The 13,644-nt window shown below is 42.7% G+C and overlaps 2 protein-coding genes across 3 annotated transcripts in view; one reads left to right on the plus strand and one right to left on the minus strand.

The window, feature by feature from the left end:
- Positions 1 to 146: 146 nt before the first annotated feature.
- On the plus strand, positions 147 to 5,385 carry eif3s6ip (eukaryotic translation initiation factor 3, subunit 6 interacting protein). Its single transcript, XM_035663944.1, has 15 exons — positions 147 to 313; positions 626 to 668; positions 804 to 1,014; positions 1,141 to 1,220; positions 1,488 to 1,549; positions 1,668 to 1,737; positions 1,822 to 1,895; positions 2,245 to 2,416; positions 2,698 to 2,852; positions 3,022 to 3,192; positions 3,378 to 3,511; positions 3,864 to 4,037; positions 4,428 to 4,617; positions 4,873 to 4,953; positions 5,203 to 5,385. The coding sequence occupies exons 1-15, from the start codon at positions 278 to 280 to the stop codon at positions 5,278 to 5,280; spliced, it is 1,731 nt and encodes a 576-aa protein (XP_035519837.1). The 5' UTR covers positions 147 to 277; the 3' UTR covers positions 5,281 to 5,385.
- Positions 5,386 to 5,764: 379 nt separating this feature from the next.
- The window catches only part of cdh23 (cadherin-related 23), a 160,986-nt gene continuing 153,106 nt past the window's right edge, over positions 5,765 to 13,644 (minus strand). For both annotated transcript variants that reach the window (XM_035663405.1, XM_035663404.1), the window contains 15 exons: positions 13,329 to 13,523; positions 13,114 to 13,227; positions 12,862 to 12,991; positions 12,357 to 12,620; positions 12,114 to 12,275; positions 10,872 to 11,128; positions 10,683 to 10,780; positions 10,431 to 10,551; positions 10,263 to 10,342; positions 10,044 to 10,084; positions 9,841 to 9,901; positions 9,351 to 9,480; positions 9,033 to 9,152; positions 8,629 to 8,739; positions 5,765 to 7,561 (listed from right to left, as the gene is read on the minus strand). In XM_035663405.1, the coding sequence (XP_035519298.1) occupies positions 7,220 to 7,561; positions 8,629 to 8,739; positions 9,033 to 9,152; positions 9,351 to 9,480; positions 9,841 to 9,901; positions 10,044 to 10,084; positions 10,263 to 10,342; positions 10,431 to 10,551; positions 10,683 to 10,780; positions 10,872 to 11,128; positions 12,114 to 12,275; positions 12,357 to 12,620; positions 12,862 to 12,991; positions 13,114 to 13,227; positions 13,329 to 13,523 (2,226 nt within the window). In that variant the 3' untranslated portion in view covers positions 5,765 to 7,219. The remainder of the gene's footprint in view (positions 7,562 to 8,628; positions 8,740 to 9,032; positions 9,153 to 9,350; positions 9,481 to 9,840; positions 9,902 to 10,043; positions 10,085 to 10,262; positions 10,343 to 10,430; positions 10,552 to 10,682; positions 10,781 to 10,871; positions 11,129 to 12,113; positions 12,276 to 12,356; positions 12,621 to 12,861; positions 12,992 to 13,113; positions 13,228 to 13,328; positions 13,524 to 13,644) is intronic.

Raw genomic sequence — 13,644 nt, forward strand, 5'->3', positions numbered from 1 at the left:
AAACAAACAAACACTCGGCTGTAAAACCGTTTGGGAACCTAACTCTCTTCTACAAGCATCTATGACAACAAGGGTAATTGACTACACACGTCTCAGAAACTCCATTTCCCACAATGCTTCAGTGCTACCGTGTTGCACTCCGACGTCACAGCTCCTTCCTTCCGCTTCCGGTCGTCTCTCCAGCGCCAGCTGCGTGGTTTAGCGGCGTTAGCTACCGAGCACACATTCTCCCTTTTTCACTCCGACATCTGACGAGCTCGGACTAATAACTGGCATCATGTCGTACCACGAAGAGGAAGAAACTCCGGCGGCGGTACACACCCAGTTTCTTCCAGTCATTCCAAAGATTAATGATAATAACAACGATACGCGTGGTGGCTAGCTTTAGCCACCGGCGTAACAGGAGCTAACGATGAGCTAGCAGGACATTAATGATTACTGTAGCTTTTGTTTGTGTAGAGAGTACAACCAGAACACCACAGTCTGTGTAACACCTCTGTGACAGTCTGTGTAACACCTCTGTGACAGTGTGTAGTTTGTTGAGGTGTAGATAAAGACGAATGATGACTGGTGGACAGATGTCAGCTTTGCATTGGTGATGAATGTCTGCTCTGTTTCCTTCCAGTACGATCCTTACACCTATCCAAACGACTACGACCTGCACACCGGTTTGTACTCTTATATCTGTTTATCTCCATTTACCCAAACGTATGAGATCACCTCTCCTTGTGCATGCAGTCAGCACAGACGCTTATATCTGCACAGACTGTCTCCTCCTCACTGTCCCTTTCTCCCCCTGGCAGGTGACCCCAAAGCTGACCTGGCCTACGAGAGGCAGTATGAGCAGCAGACCTACCACGTCATCCCAGAGGTGATCAAGAACTTCCTGCAGTATTTCCACAAAACCATCTCTGACCTGATCGACCAGAAGGTTTATGAGCTGCAGTCCAACCGTGTGTCGAGCGAGAGCATCGAGCAGAAGATCTACGAGATCCAGGATGTCTACGAGAACAGGTAGAGTCCGTTCTGTGTGCGCAGACGTCTCCCAATGGTGTTGCCTCCTTTTAACAGAGAAATTACAACTCTGTGTGTTTGTGTTTGTGACGAGTGTCTTACTTTTGCTGTTTTATTCCTGTTCAGCTGGAATAAGTTGACTGACCGTTTCTTCAAGAACTCTCCGTGGCCAGAGGCTGAGGCCATCGCATCACTTGTTGGCAACGGTGAGTGTATCATCTGTTTTTAGAGTGCGATAAATGAAATGCACATTTTCTCACTAGTTTTCCACTGATATTTAGTTAATCACTGTACAAGCAACTCAAAAGGCAAGATAATTGGTATTAATTTAGTTGTTTTGTTTATGTTGTTTGCAGTTGTATTCATTGACACTCCTCTGTGTAAACTGGTTTTATAATCTACTAATAAACAAGTGTAGTTCATCAGCGGGAATTTTCAGTTTCATTTCATTGTTTCCCTGTTATCCCCGACAGATGCTGTGTTCCTTATCCTCTATAAGGAACTGTACTACAGACACATCTACGCTAAAGTCAGCGTGAGTAAATGCTCAGTGTAAACACTCATCAGTCTCCATCCAGATTACTGAGGAACTTACAAAATGTGTGCAAACCTTCCCGGTATTTTGTTGTGAACGTTGTTTTCTTGATGATCAGGGTGGACCAACTTTGGACCAGAGGTTTGAGTCTTACTACAATTACTGCAACCTCTTCAACTACATTCTCAGTAAGTTACCAGGATGTTCTTTACATTTTAAAATTACATGTAACGATAGACGAGTCGTGTGAGAATGTTTGTGATTGTGAACAGATGCTGATGGCCCTGCACCCTTGGAGCTGCCTAACCAGTGGCTCTGGGACATCATTGATGAGTTCATCTACCAGGTACACTGCATTATATTCTTTACTAAATGTATCCTCAGAGACAAACACGAGTAAGAATCAGTGCTGAAATAGAGCCAGGTCAAATAGTAGCTGCCAGAAAAGGTTATTTAAGTGTGTATTAATATGGCCCATGTGGATAACCACCGCTATCCTATCCTACTCCTATCTTTTACTTTGTATATGGACTCATAGAGACCTTTGACACATGTTATATGTCTTGTTGTGTGTGTGGACCCCAGGAAAAGTAGCTGTAATAGTAGTGTCAACAAGTGGGGACCCAAGAGTAAAGCATAAGCCAATGAAAGGAGCTGTTTACACAGATATGGGAATGACACTTTTTCCTCTCCAGTTCCAGTCCTTCAGTCAGTACCGCTGTAAGACGGCCAAAAAGTCCGAGGAGGAGATCGAGTTCCTGAGGAACAACCCGAAAATCTGGAACGTCCACAGTGTCCTAAACGTTCTCCACTCCCTGGTGGATAAGAGCAACATTAATCGTCAGCTTGAGGTCTACACCAGCGGAGGTACGGAAGAATGTTTTGGAGATATTTGTTGTTGGGGATTAAAAATAAAGAGAAACATGTGTTTTTAAAACCTTTATTGTTATTAATTATTTAAATTAAACCCATTGGACCTTGTTAAAGTTACCAAAACACAGCACAGTTTAGCTTCTCTGTAGAGTTATAGTCCTGTAAAAATGTAGTTTTAGTAGTTTGTTGAAAGCAACCTCAGCATATAGACTTCAGTGCACTCAGTTGAGGAGTTATACGAGGCAGCTAACGTGTTATTTGTTGGCGTGTTGCAGGAGACCCAGAGAGTGTGGCGGGAGAATATGGGCGCCACTCCCTGTACAAGATGTTGGGTTACTTCAGCTTGGTGGGGCTCCTGAGGCTTCACTCTCTGCTTGGTGATTATTATCAGGCCATCAAAGTCCTAGAGAACATTGAGCTCAACAAGAAGGTAAGGCTTTATTTAGAGCACCCAATGTGGAGAGTGACACACTTGCTGCTAATGATGATGCTACTGAGTATGCCAAGCTCTGTATTTATTTTTAGATTTTAGGCTGCATCTTTTTGCCTTTGCTTCTGTGTAGTCCACACCCCTGCATCTGTTATTTCCTGTCTTCCAGAGTATGTACTCCCGTGTGCCGGAGTGCCAGATCACCACTTATTACTATGTAGGTTTTGCCTACCTGATGATGAGGCGCTACCAGGATGCGATTCGAGTCTTTGCCAACATCCTGCTCTACATCCAGAGGACGAGAAACATGTTCCAGAGGTCAACGTATAAATATGAGATGGTCAGTCAGAGCTGCACTTCTTAGACAACATTTTTTAAAGCTTTAGCTATGGATTCTCCCACTTATTCCCCATATAGAATGTACAGAAAAGTTTATTTTAATCTGACTCATTGAGACATTTGAAACGATCAAACTGTATTAAAGTTGAAACACATGTCATTATACTTGGAAAATCTGTTTTTTAGATTAACAAACAAAATGAGCAGATGCACGGCCTGCTCGCCATCGCTCTCACCATGTACCCGATGCGTATTGATGAGAGCATCCACACCCAGCTGAGGGAGAAGTATGGAGACAAGATGCTGCGAATGCAGAAAGGGTAAGAAAGACACTCATCAGATGGCGTTTGAACATCTGGATGTGAAGTTCAATGTTTGTCTCAATGTGTTGTCATTTCTTATTGCCTTTATTTTACTACCACTTAAAATAGCCTTTTTTTATATTAGCTAGACAGTCCTCTTTTGATTCTTTACTGTTCTGTTCTAATACTGTAACGTAAACTGAAACAAGCATCTTTTTCCTTGTGGGTCTTAGCACTGGGCCAGCTATAGCTCCATTAAGTTTTTTTATTCTGTAGCACTGGTATTTATGCCCATACTGCATTTTATCAGGATATATCTGTAGCAGCATTAATGTAATAAATCACACAAATGTTCCCCTCTCCATCTCAGAGACCTGCAGGTGTTTGAAGAGCAGTTCAGCTTCGCCTGTCCCAAGTTCCTGTCACCTGTGGTGCCAAACTACGACAACGTCCACCCCAACTACCACAAAGAGCCTTTCCAGCAGCAGCTCAAGGTCTTTGCTGAGGAGGTTCAGCAGCAGGCCCAGCTCTCCACCATTCGCAGGTAGAGTATATCAACCTGTGTGTGTGGCATAGTTAAAGGGCCCCTTTGGAGTTTTCTGGTAAATAAACAGAAGTTGTTTGCATTCAGTGTTGCCCACCAAAATACACTGTGTGAGGTCTAACACATTACAGCATATCTTGGCGTATTACCCTCTGTTGACCAGAAGAATACTGTGACACTATGGGTCGGACTGAGATAAACAAAACAGGGACAGACTTATCCAAAAACGGGGGCGGGGGATACCAGAATCTAAAACTCAACATTGAACCTTTAATGTAATAATTTAGTTTTTTTATTCAACCATATGGCCCTTCAGAAAACTGATTTCTAGAGACTTGTTGACTCAGATGTGTCTGTACATATCATCTAAATCACCATCTGTCCTTGCAGCTTCCTGAAGCTGTACACCACCATGCCAGTAGCCAAGCTGGCAGGATTCCTGGACATGACGGAGCAGGAGTTCCGTATTCAGCTGCTCGTCTTCAAACACAAGATGAAGAACCTGGTGTGGACCAGCGGCATCTCAGCTCTGGACGGAGAGTTCCAGTCTGCTTCTGAGGTCGACTTTTATATTGACAAGGTGTGTTAAAGTCTGGTAAATGAAAGTGACGTATGTCACAGGGGCAGATGGTTGACAGGGAAACATCATCTGCCAAAAGCAATGTTGGTTAAAAGGACAGCAGATTCAGAAGGAACCTGTTATTTTTCACAGCATGTGCACATGCTGTGTATATATAACAGTTGAGATGTTAGGAGGTGATATGGCTCATTGTTGCAGACTGTTTTAAGTAGCTCTGTATGTCTGATGTGCTTTTTCTCTGTTACTCTCCCACAGGACATGATTCACATTGCCGACACCAAAGTCGCTCGTCGTTACGGAGACTTTTTCATCAGACAGATCCACAAGTTTGAGGAGGTGAGTAGTGATTCATTATGCCTCTCGCAAGGAAAGTGCAGTATTTTGAAGATGCTTTATTTAATATTTAATTTTTGACCCACTTTGGCATATATATATATATGGAATTTATATAAAAACAAATCTCCCTAACATACTTGGCTCTTCAGGCACTCGTTCCATTGCTAGAACAGAATTATATTAAACACAGGCCTTCCAGTTGTAGCTTGTGTTTTAGAGACTGAAAAACAATTGCCTGTCTCCCTACAGTTGAATAGGACACTGAAGAAGATGCCAGCCTCCGGTACCACTGCAGCAGCCGCGACCACCGCAAGTCGGGCAGTCTGAGTCCTCTGCCCCCACAGTCACATTCAAGTTTTTTGACAGCTATTATTGAGGAAAGCTTTTCTATGTAACCTGGTAATAATAAACGGATGGAGTGGTGTGCTACAACTCTTGGATGTCTTTTATTCCTTATCAAGTGGTTACACTTTAACAACCACTAGGTGGCAGTATTCATCAAGCTGTCACATTGCCTCAGGTGCTGAGTTGTGAAAAACTTCATTACGTATATAGAAAAGGGAAATGACACAAACAGTCATAGTCTGGTCAAGTTGTACGCATGAGTACAATAAAAGTCGTCACTGGAGGACAAATATTTAGTGTCATGAATTTTTACGGTTTCTCAGATTCCCAGAGTCGTCTTCTTCCTGTCTGCCCGGCTCATTTAATATCCGGCTTGAGCTCATTCTGCTGCATTGGTTGTCATGTTGTTCTTGGCTGCTCTCCAATCATCATCCCACTGACAGGTCAAATGCTGTTGCATATTTCTTTTATTATCACAGATCATCCAACATTTCCCAACACAGATCTCAGGACTGGTGACAGTAGTGACGAAGAAATAAAAACATACAAAATGGGAATATAAAAAATTAATCTTAAAAACACACCACTCGTCAGAAACAGCATCAGTTGTCATATGAAGGAAAACAGAACAACATGTCACCATAGCACAATATACACATACTCCAAACATCCAAAATTATGTATTCCCTACCTGTTTTGGTAAGCCAGCATTTTTCTTCAAAAATATCTTTTTAATTCCATCACATTTTCTATAAAATAAAAAAATAAAGCAAACATCGCTCATTTTGAGCATGACTCTTTTAGTCCCTCGGGTGGCAGTGTAAAGTCTCTGTGGGCACAATGCCATCTTAACGTCTATAAAAACTGGATAATTCATTTTTTTGTAAATTTTATCTACATGTCCTTACAAAGGCTTTCTTTACTGCCTTTTAATATAAAACTTCTCATAAAAGATGCAAAGTTTTTTTTTTCATGTTGCTCTATTCTCACACGAAGTTCGTCCTTCTATCTTCATTAGTAGAAGTTTTAGAGAAGAGCTGGACCAAGGTGTGAATGTTCACTGTTGCCCTGCAGACTGGGATTGTTTTGTCTTTTTGCCATTGATCCAAAAAAAGCTCTGTCATCAAAACAATACAGCAAAACAAATGCGTAGGGGCCAGGGTCCCTCTTGCTCTTGTGTCAAGTGAAAACTCCCCTCTATAAGCATCACAGGGAAATATCTGAAGTTCTCTTGTCTGAATTAAAGCCTATCTAAAATTTCCCAACAACAAAATGAATCTAAAATCTGAAAGCGAAAAGACTTCTGTCCCATCCTTACTCCTTCAAGACTGATTGCATTGTCTTGCAAAAAGGAAAAATATCAGAACATAAGGAATTATGTCAATTTCTCAATGTCCCATTGATGGCCATCCGCTGGTCTGAGTGTGTGTTGCTTCATTTTTTTGAGTGTGTGTATTTGTGTTTGTGTGAGTGTATGCAGTCCAGGTATGACTTCAAAAGGATTAGCGAGAATGAGGCACCTTTTGATGATTATAAGGTCATGGTTCAACAAGCTTCTACCACAGGGAGGCTTAGTCTCTTTTCCACTCAGCTCTTTGGAAGTCAGTGACACCAGTTGGTTTCGTCTTGCTGAAGACAAGAGCCCCCTTTTGAATTTCCATTTCCTAAAGGTTATTTGAATAAACCTTCTCTTGAAGTACCTAACTGGAGACCTTCAACATAAGGTCCACTCAAACCAACCCAATGGTGGGTAACTCCTCTTGCAGGGTGTCTCACTGATGCACTGAGGTCGGCAGATGGAGTTCCCTAGACTACACACACTCCTCCTCCAGTCCTCCCCAACCTTGTCAGGGTGGCATTGTGGAGGCACAAGGACACACACGAGTCATGGTTGCGCTCAGACCAGCGAGGCCTCGGCTAGTCATAACTCTGAGATCTCCAGGGGACTCTCCGACAGGGTGTCCCCGTCCTTGTGACGGTGCATCGGGGTGGACTTGGCCGACTCTGTGCGGGCGTTGCGCTCAGAATAAAGCCCCCCGTCAGCATTTAGTGCCTCCAGAGAACGAGCCAGGGCCCGCTGGTCGTCCTCTGGCAGGCTGTTGAGGTCAGAGGTCAGGAGGGTGCCTGTGCTGCCATGGACCACGTGCACACCTTCAGGACCCTTCAACTCCATAGGGAGCTTGTGCTTGAAGCGCAGAGTGCCACGACCTCCGCCCATGCCCAGACGCTCGTCCTCATCATCATCCAGGTCACTCTGGATCAGCTGTTGGAGGACAGGAAAGGAGAGGGAGAAGAGAATGACAAGATGAGATATTAATAACATGTTTATACAACACATCAGAATGACACAAATATAGCAGCTTTATAAGAGATATCTTTGAGGAAGAGCTGGAAAGAGGTAAACCAGGGGAAGGAAAAGGTTCAGGAGAGAAATGAGAAGATCACGTGCAGTAAAACACCACAAATTGGAAATGTGTGAGACAACAGTCAGCAGAGAATGATACCAGACCTGGTTTAAATAATTGTGAACATTTTGGCATTTAAGTAACAATCTCAGAGATTTTCACTAAAAAGAATGTCTATTGTTGAATGAGGTAACACAAGGGTGTATGGCCCACTGATGAAAGTATTGCAGTATTTATATATTTGCTGTATTACAAACTGTGTGTGTGTGGGGGGAATTCAAAGTGCTGTAAACCCAATACTTCCTACTGCTGCAGCTTCACATAAAAAGGCATTTAACTGGCAAAATGTGAATCACAGGAAATGCATTGTGTTTGTCAGTGAGACTGGCACTATGTCTGCTATTGTACATCAAACATGCATCCACAAAACAAGACTTCTTTATTAAAACACCAGTTGCTCTTATTGGAGTTCTGACAAAGTATATGTAAGAACTGTAGTGTTATGCCACATTTGCTGTTACCACCAGTAACCACAGGTGTTGCCAAATCAACCAACGGAAATCTTAAGGATTGTAACTTTAAGCTGTTTGGGAAGACTGCATGGGTGGGGGTTCTTCACATCAGAGCAATTCAGAAGTCTAGGAAAGTGTAGAAATTGCACTAAACGCTCCATTTCCTGCGATTGTCTAAACTTTCTTGCAATTTCTGTGTGGTAAACTCCATCCTGAGCTGAGTGCAAACTCTATTTCCCAATATGGTTCAAGGTAGCAGAGATAGCAGAAGTAGTGAGTAGGTGCCACGTCAGAGCAGCAGACAACACGTCAGAATGGGAAATCAAAGGAATGCAAGATCACTCTCCAGCGGTGTCAGACAGGAAGAGCACAGGAGCAGGTGCAGACAGAGCATCAGGTTTTCCCGAGCCCACCTCAGTGATTGATGACTGATCTCCCTGGCTGGTGGATACGGTGACGAGTCGAGCTGCAAAGAGCTTTTTCAGCCTCAGGTAGTCATCCAGGACCACCTTGAGCAGAGAACCCTGACAGGACAGCAGTTAGGATCAAACAAAGTCTGTAACAACACCCACCTTTCACCTCCTCATGTAATCATAAATGAGGAATGTCTGGCCCCTTATCTAAAATGCTGGATCTCAACAGTCTATCTTCCTGTCCTTGAGGCCTCCCTCTTTGTTTTCTTCTCAGGACAAACTGGAGGAGGTCTTAGGTCCTGCCCTCTGACCTTGTCCCCCAATGTGTTTTGGGAATGATGGAAGGAGAGAGTATATGACCAGCAATCGTTACCTCTGGATAATCTAACATATGGCTGTCTTACCTTGATAGGCCCCTCCCTCATGATCTGGCCCAGTTTAGCAATGTTGTCGTACTCTTGAATGGCTGCTCTCAAGTAACGATCGTCCTCAGGCTTCGCTTGAGGCTCTCGACCAAATGTGCCCTGTGGGGATGACATACACACACACATATTTAAAAATAGTCAGCTGTGAAATGGGGTTGACTTAGAGTCCTTGATAAAAGTTACAAACTTGTGTAACCCTGAGAAAGATTGCTTCGCACTTTACCTCTAAGCATTGAAGCATGGTGCAAAATACAATCTAGGAAATTTAAACAAACTCAGATGAATGTTGGTACTGACGTGGGTACGTGCAGGGCTGTTCCACAGGTCAGTTATCTCACTCAGATTCTCAGGCAGGTCGTCCTCGTGGTCAGCCTGAGTGGCCAGCTCCAGGTTGCGACAGAAGGGGTCCAGCCACACTGGATTAGCCCTGCAAACGGCATTACACACATCATTGACAAAATGCAAAGGAACTATAATGAGCTACAAAAATAACTCAAATTGGATTTTGACGTTGTCCTGCTTTTATGATATTAGTGTTATGGGAACGAAAGTTAAAACAGATTACCAGTATTATCTGGATTTTTGGATGTTAGGTTACTTAAAGGAATTGCTCATGTCATGCTAAATATGAAGCTAGGGCAGGCTATATTTTGTAGATTTCTTGAAGAAAAGCTTGTCTAATCTTTTGAACAAAAAATAATGAGGGATCTTTTGGAGAAAAGAGGTGATGCAATATAAAATTCCCTTTAAGCAGTGTTTGACAAAGAAAACAAAGCTATTATCTCACCCCTCAAATGAGTACTTGTTAGTGTTAGGCATGTCCAGGATATCCATCAGACCCTGGTTCCCTAGATGACAGAGGACAGATAACTTAAAGAAAAACAGCCTCGCTTCAGTAAACCGACATGTTGTACTGTTCATTAACAGATGGTAAAACCACATCCTGACGTTAACATGGTGGGACATCCCCTCAACGAAGCTGCTTCTCACCTGTTGATCCAGCGACGATGGCTTTCAGCTTCCTCTGGTGTCTGCAACAACATCAAAAGACATAAGTCACAAGATGGTAAACATGTTGATGTCGCTGCTCAGACTGACAGCATAAAAACATGCTCCATGACTGAGCATATTTCAAATGACTCAGAGCACTCTAAATTCAAAACAAATATATGTCAATGCAATATTTATTGAATGTTGAAGAATTCTTACACTCTGCGATAGTGCCAGTTCATTGTGACAAACAAAATGCCTGCCAAGCACAGCAGCACAGCCAGGATAATGATGACCAGCTGTGAAAGAGAAAAATAAAGTTTAAAAGCACCAAAACACAAAAAATCTGCAAGTCTGTTGGTTTCCAGAGGTCCCAGCCTCACAGACCTGTAGTGTGGTGATGTCGTCAGGCAGTTTGTCACTGACAGCAGGCTGAACATCCACAACGTTGTATTTCCTAAACAAGTTCCTCAGCTGTTCTTTGTTCTCGTCGATCATCTGAATTACTCTGCAAGACATTAAACAGCAGAACACAGGTGAGCCAGTGTGAAAGCAGATATAAGCCTGCTACATAAATACTATGTGAATGTGTTCCTATGTAGCTTTGGAGCAAGATGTATTTAATTAAGGAAGGTATACCTTTCAACATCTAGGATGGTGTTGGTCTGATTGTTGACAACGTGGATGAGCATGTCTGTTTGAGCATAATTCACCCTGCCCTTCTTGTCCACATGAAACTGGAGAAAAGGAGACAAAGATGTCAGATATTTATACAGACAAAAAAAACCCTTAAACATTACATTAACACATTACCATAAAAAGCCTAACCTGTATGTCATCTAAGTTGACAATGGCTCCAGTAATGTTGGACAGCAAGTTGATGAAATCTTCCTGATTTTCGCGGACCAAATCAGGGATCTCATTGAAGACTATCTTGACCCTCTGATCATCTCGAAGAATGTAGATGTTCACGTTGGTGGTTGTACTGTGTCCAGCGAAATCACAGGCCAAGATCTCTAGCTGAAAGTAACCCGGTTTGTAGGCCGTGAAGAGGTCGTATGTTCGGATGATGCCATCTGTCAAACCTGTGGAAATCAGAATATTGTTTTTAAATGACAAATTAATTTGACTCAATGGCAAAACAAGTTAATGTGGGACTGCATGCTATGTGATGTGTCATACTGTTTTTGTCATTTGTGTGTGAGAACTGGAGCAGTGCGTAGAAGACAATGAAAAAAGGTCTTCAGGAAGTGAGACTCAAGTCATGTTGAAGCCATTTCAATTCAATTTTACATTTTTTATCAATTCAGATTCAAAAACATTTCATATGACTGATCATGGACTTAAATGATAAATTTGAGATATTCTGTGTTTATCACAGTGTCAACAAATCCAAAGAAAAAAACAAGACCAACAATGAATGTATCCTGGTAACAAGTATTGCTTGTGTATACAAAGCCTGACATATCTGTGTCATAAAGCTCCACTGTTTCCAAAAGCAAGTCAGAAACTACTCACACACAGCTGGGGCTGGGGTTACACCAGATGAACTGGTTTTAGTTTCCTGTACAATGTGAATTTTTGCCATGCAGGTGCATAGCTGAATCAACTGTTGTAACTCTTCGCTACGGTCGAGAAAAGTGTATTTTCTGATTATAACACAACAATCAATAACCCACAGCTGACTTTACAGGGAAAAATACCATGGCACACAAAAATTTGTGACACATATTTTTAACTCTAACAATTGTGTTTTTACTATGTTGCAGTTTGCGCAATAAAAATAATTTACATGCTGCAACTGTTTCATGCATTCTGATTCTTTCATATATTGTATCATTTTGTTTAAACAACGCTTTGTTTAAAATTTAGTTTAATTAGTAATCATAGCCTGCAGTATATACATGACGACATTAAAATGTTCCTATATTACAAACAACAAACAAACAAACAAACAAACAAAACAAAAAATACGGTGATATACATTTCTGGTCAATGTTGGTATTGGGTTGTCTCTAAATTGTGTATAAATGTTTAAAAACAGCCTGAATATTACATTCCAAAGCTCACCGATGGTGAAGATGCTGCCAACATCCTCACTGCCATTGCTCTGTGACTGGAAGTAGCGGATTGTAACAATATGGTACTGGACCAAACTGTTGTTGCCAATGTCATTATCTATAGCCACCACCTTGATCAACTCTGAGCCCACTTTGGCGTTTGCTGCAACTCCTAAAACAAGGAAGCAAAGAGCAAAGGTTATGGTGGTTTTACATAGACCAGCATACACATATATGCAAGAATGCAGATTACCTGCAGTGTACTCTGCCTTAGTGAAGCGTGGTGTCTGGTCATTGATGTCTTCCAGTTCAATGCGAACTTCCAGCAGGCTGGGGTCACGGGCAGGGTCCAGGGCTCTGGTCTGTGCTGCTCTCTGACCCGTGGGAGGAGTCCAGCTCCTTTTGCTGGAAGCCTTGATGATGATGGTGTAGAACGGGATCTCCTCCCTGTCCAGATCCTTGAGCACCTTCAGCTCTCCATCTAGACTCAGGCCAAAGTTTCCATCACTGTTTCCCCCTGCAGGAAGAGATGGAAAGGATGTGTGTCATCTACAGCACTACAGGAATTAGCTTTAAATAGAAAAGAAAGACAGATGGATCTACACAAAGGTCCTCATTATTCAAAGGCTTTTGAAGTAAGAGGACTTTCATCTGACCACACAATGGCTACAAGAGACAAACTGCATGGATCTAAATAGGAGAAACTCTTTATTCTCTAGTCTGGATCTTGTAGCTGTGTTTGTAGGACACCACATCACCTGCAATGAAGTAGTAGACAACGGCATTGGAGCCTTCATCTGCATCCACAGCTCTTGTTACGTTCCCCACCACGGTACCCGGAGGGGAGTGCTCAGGCACTGTGAGCGTCTGGTAAGGCAAGCTGTCACGCTGAGGTGCACACACACACATGCAAACACATACGAACCAAGAGTAAAACATCACACAGTTTAATAGCATTTCTTATGTACAGATGACCACATTAGGACGTCCTTAGATAGCTTCATACTCACGGGTGGTTTGAGGAAGACGGGTTCATTGTCGTCAATGTCTAACAGAGCCACCTGCAGAGGCTGTGTGGTCTCGTAAGGCACTGGCTGGCCCATGTCACGGGCCACAATGATAAGCTGAGAGAGTCGTTTACACTCAGTTAGAGACACACATACCTAAGCACTTACATATATGCAATACATTGACTGGACATACTGCACACACACAGCTGACTCACGCTGTACAGGGCCTGTTTTTCTCGGTCCAGTTTCACAGTAGTTGTGATGACTCCGGACATGGCATCGATGTTGAAGTTTTCCCAGTCTCTGTTACCCGCTCCAGTCTGCAGGAAGCCGTAGCGGACCTCTCCGTTCACCCCCTCGTCAGAGTCTGTTGCATGCACCTCATACACAGGCAGGCCTGGGGGCTGCTCCTACATGGAGAGCACAGAAGGTCAGTATGTGCTCGTGTGAACTTCTAAAATTGTAACTTGAAGGTCAACTGCAAAAGTAAGGTATTAAGATTTACAGACGGTTTATAGAACTTTAAAATCT

This window comes from Morone saxatilis, unplaced genomic scaffold, assembly GCF_004916995.1.
Source record: "Morone saxatilis isolate NCDOM2014 unplaced genomic scaffold, NCSU_SB_2.0 Contig19, whole genome shotgun sequence".
NCBI classification, from domain to species: Eukaryota; Metazoa; Chordata; class Actinopteri; family Moronidae; genus Morone; species Morone saxatilis.

What these genes read in the sequence shown, in the direction of transcription:
- eif3s6ip (XM_035663944.1), top strand. Translation starts at nt 278, where the DNA reads ATGTCGTACCACGAAGAGGAAGAAACTCCGGCGGCG. An exon ending in CGCATCACTTGTTGGCAACG is followed by an intron (nt 1,221 to 1,487) that starts GTGAGTGTATCA and finishes TATCCCCGACAG; the next exon opens with ATGCTGTGTTCCTTATCCTC. An exon ending in CAACGTATAAATATGAGATG is followed by an intron (nt 3,193 to 3,377) that starts GTCAGTCAGAGC and finishes TCTGTTTTTTAG; the next exon opens with ATTAACAAACAAAATGAGCA.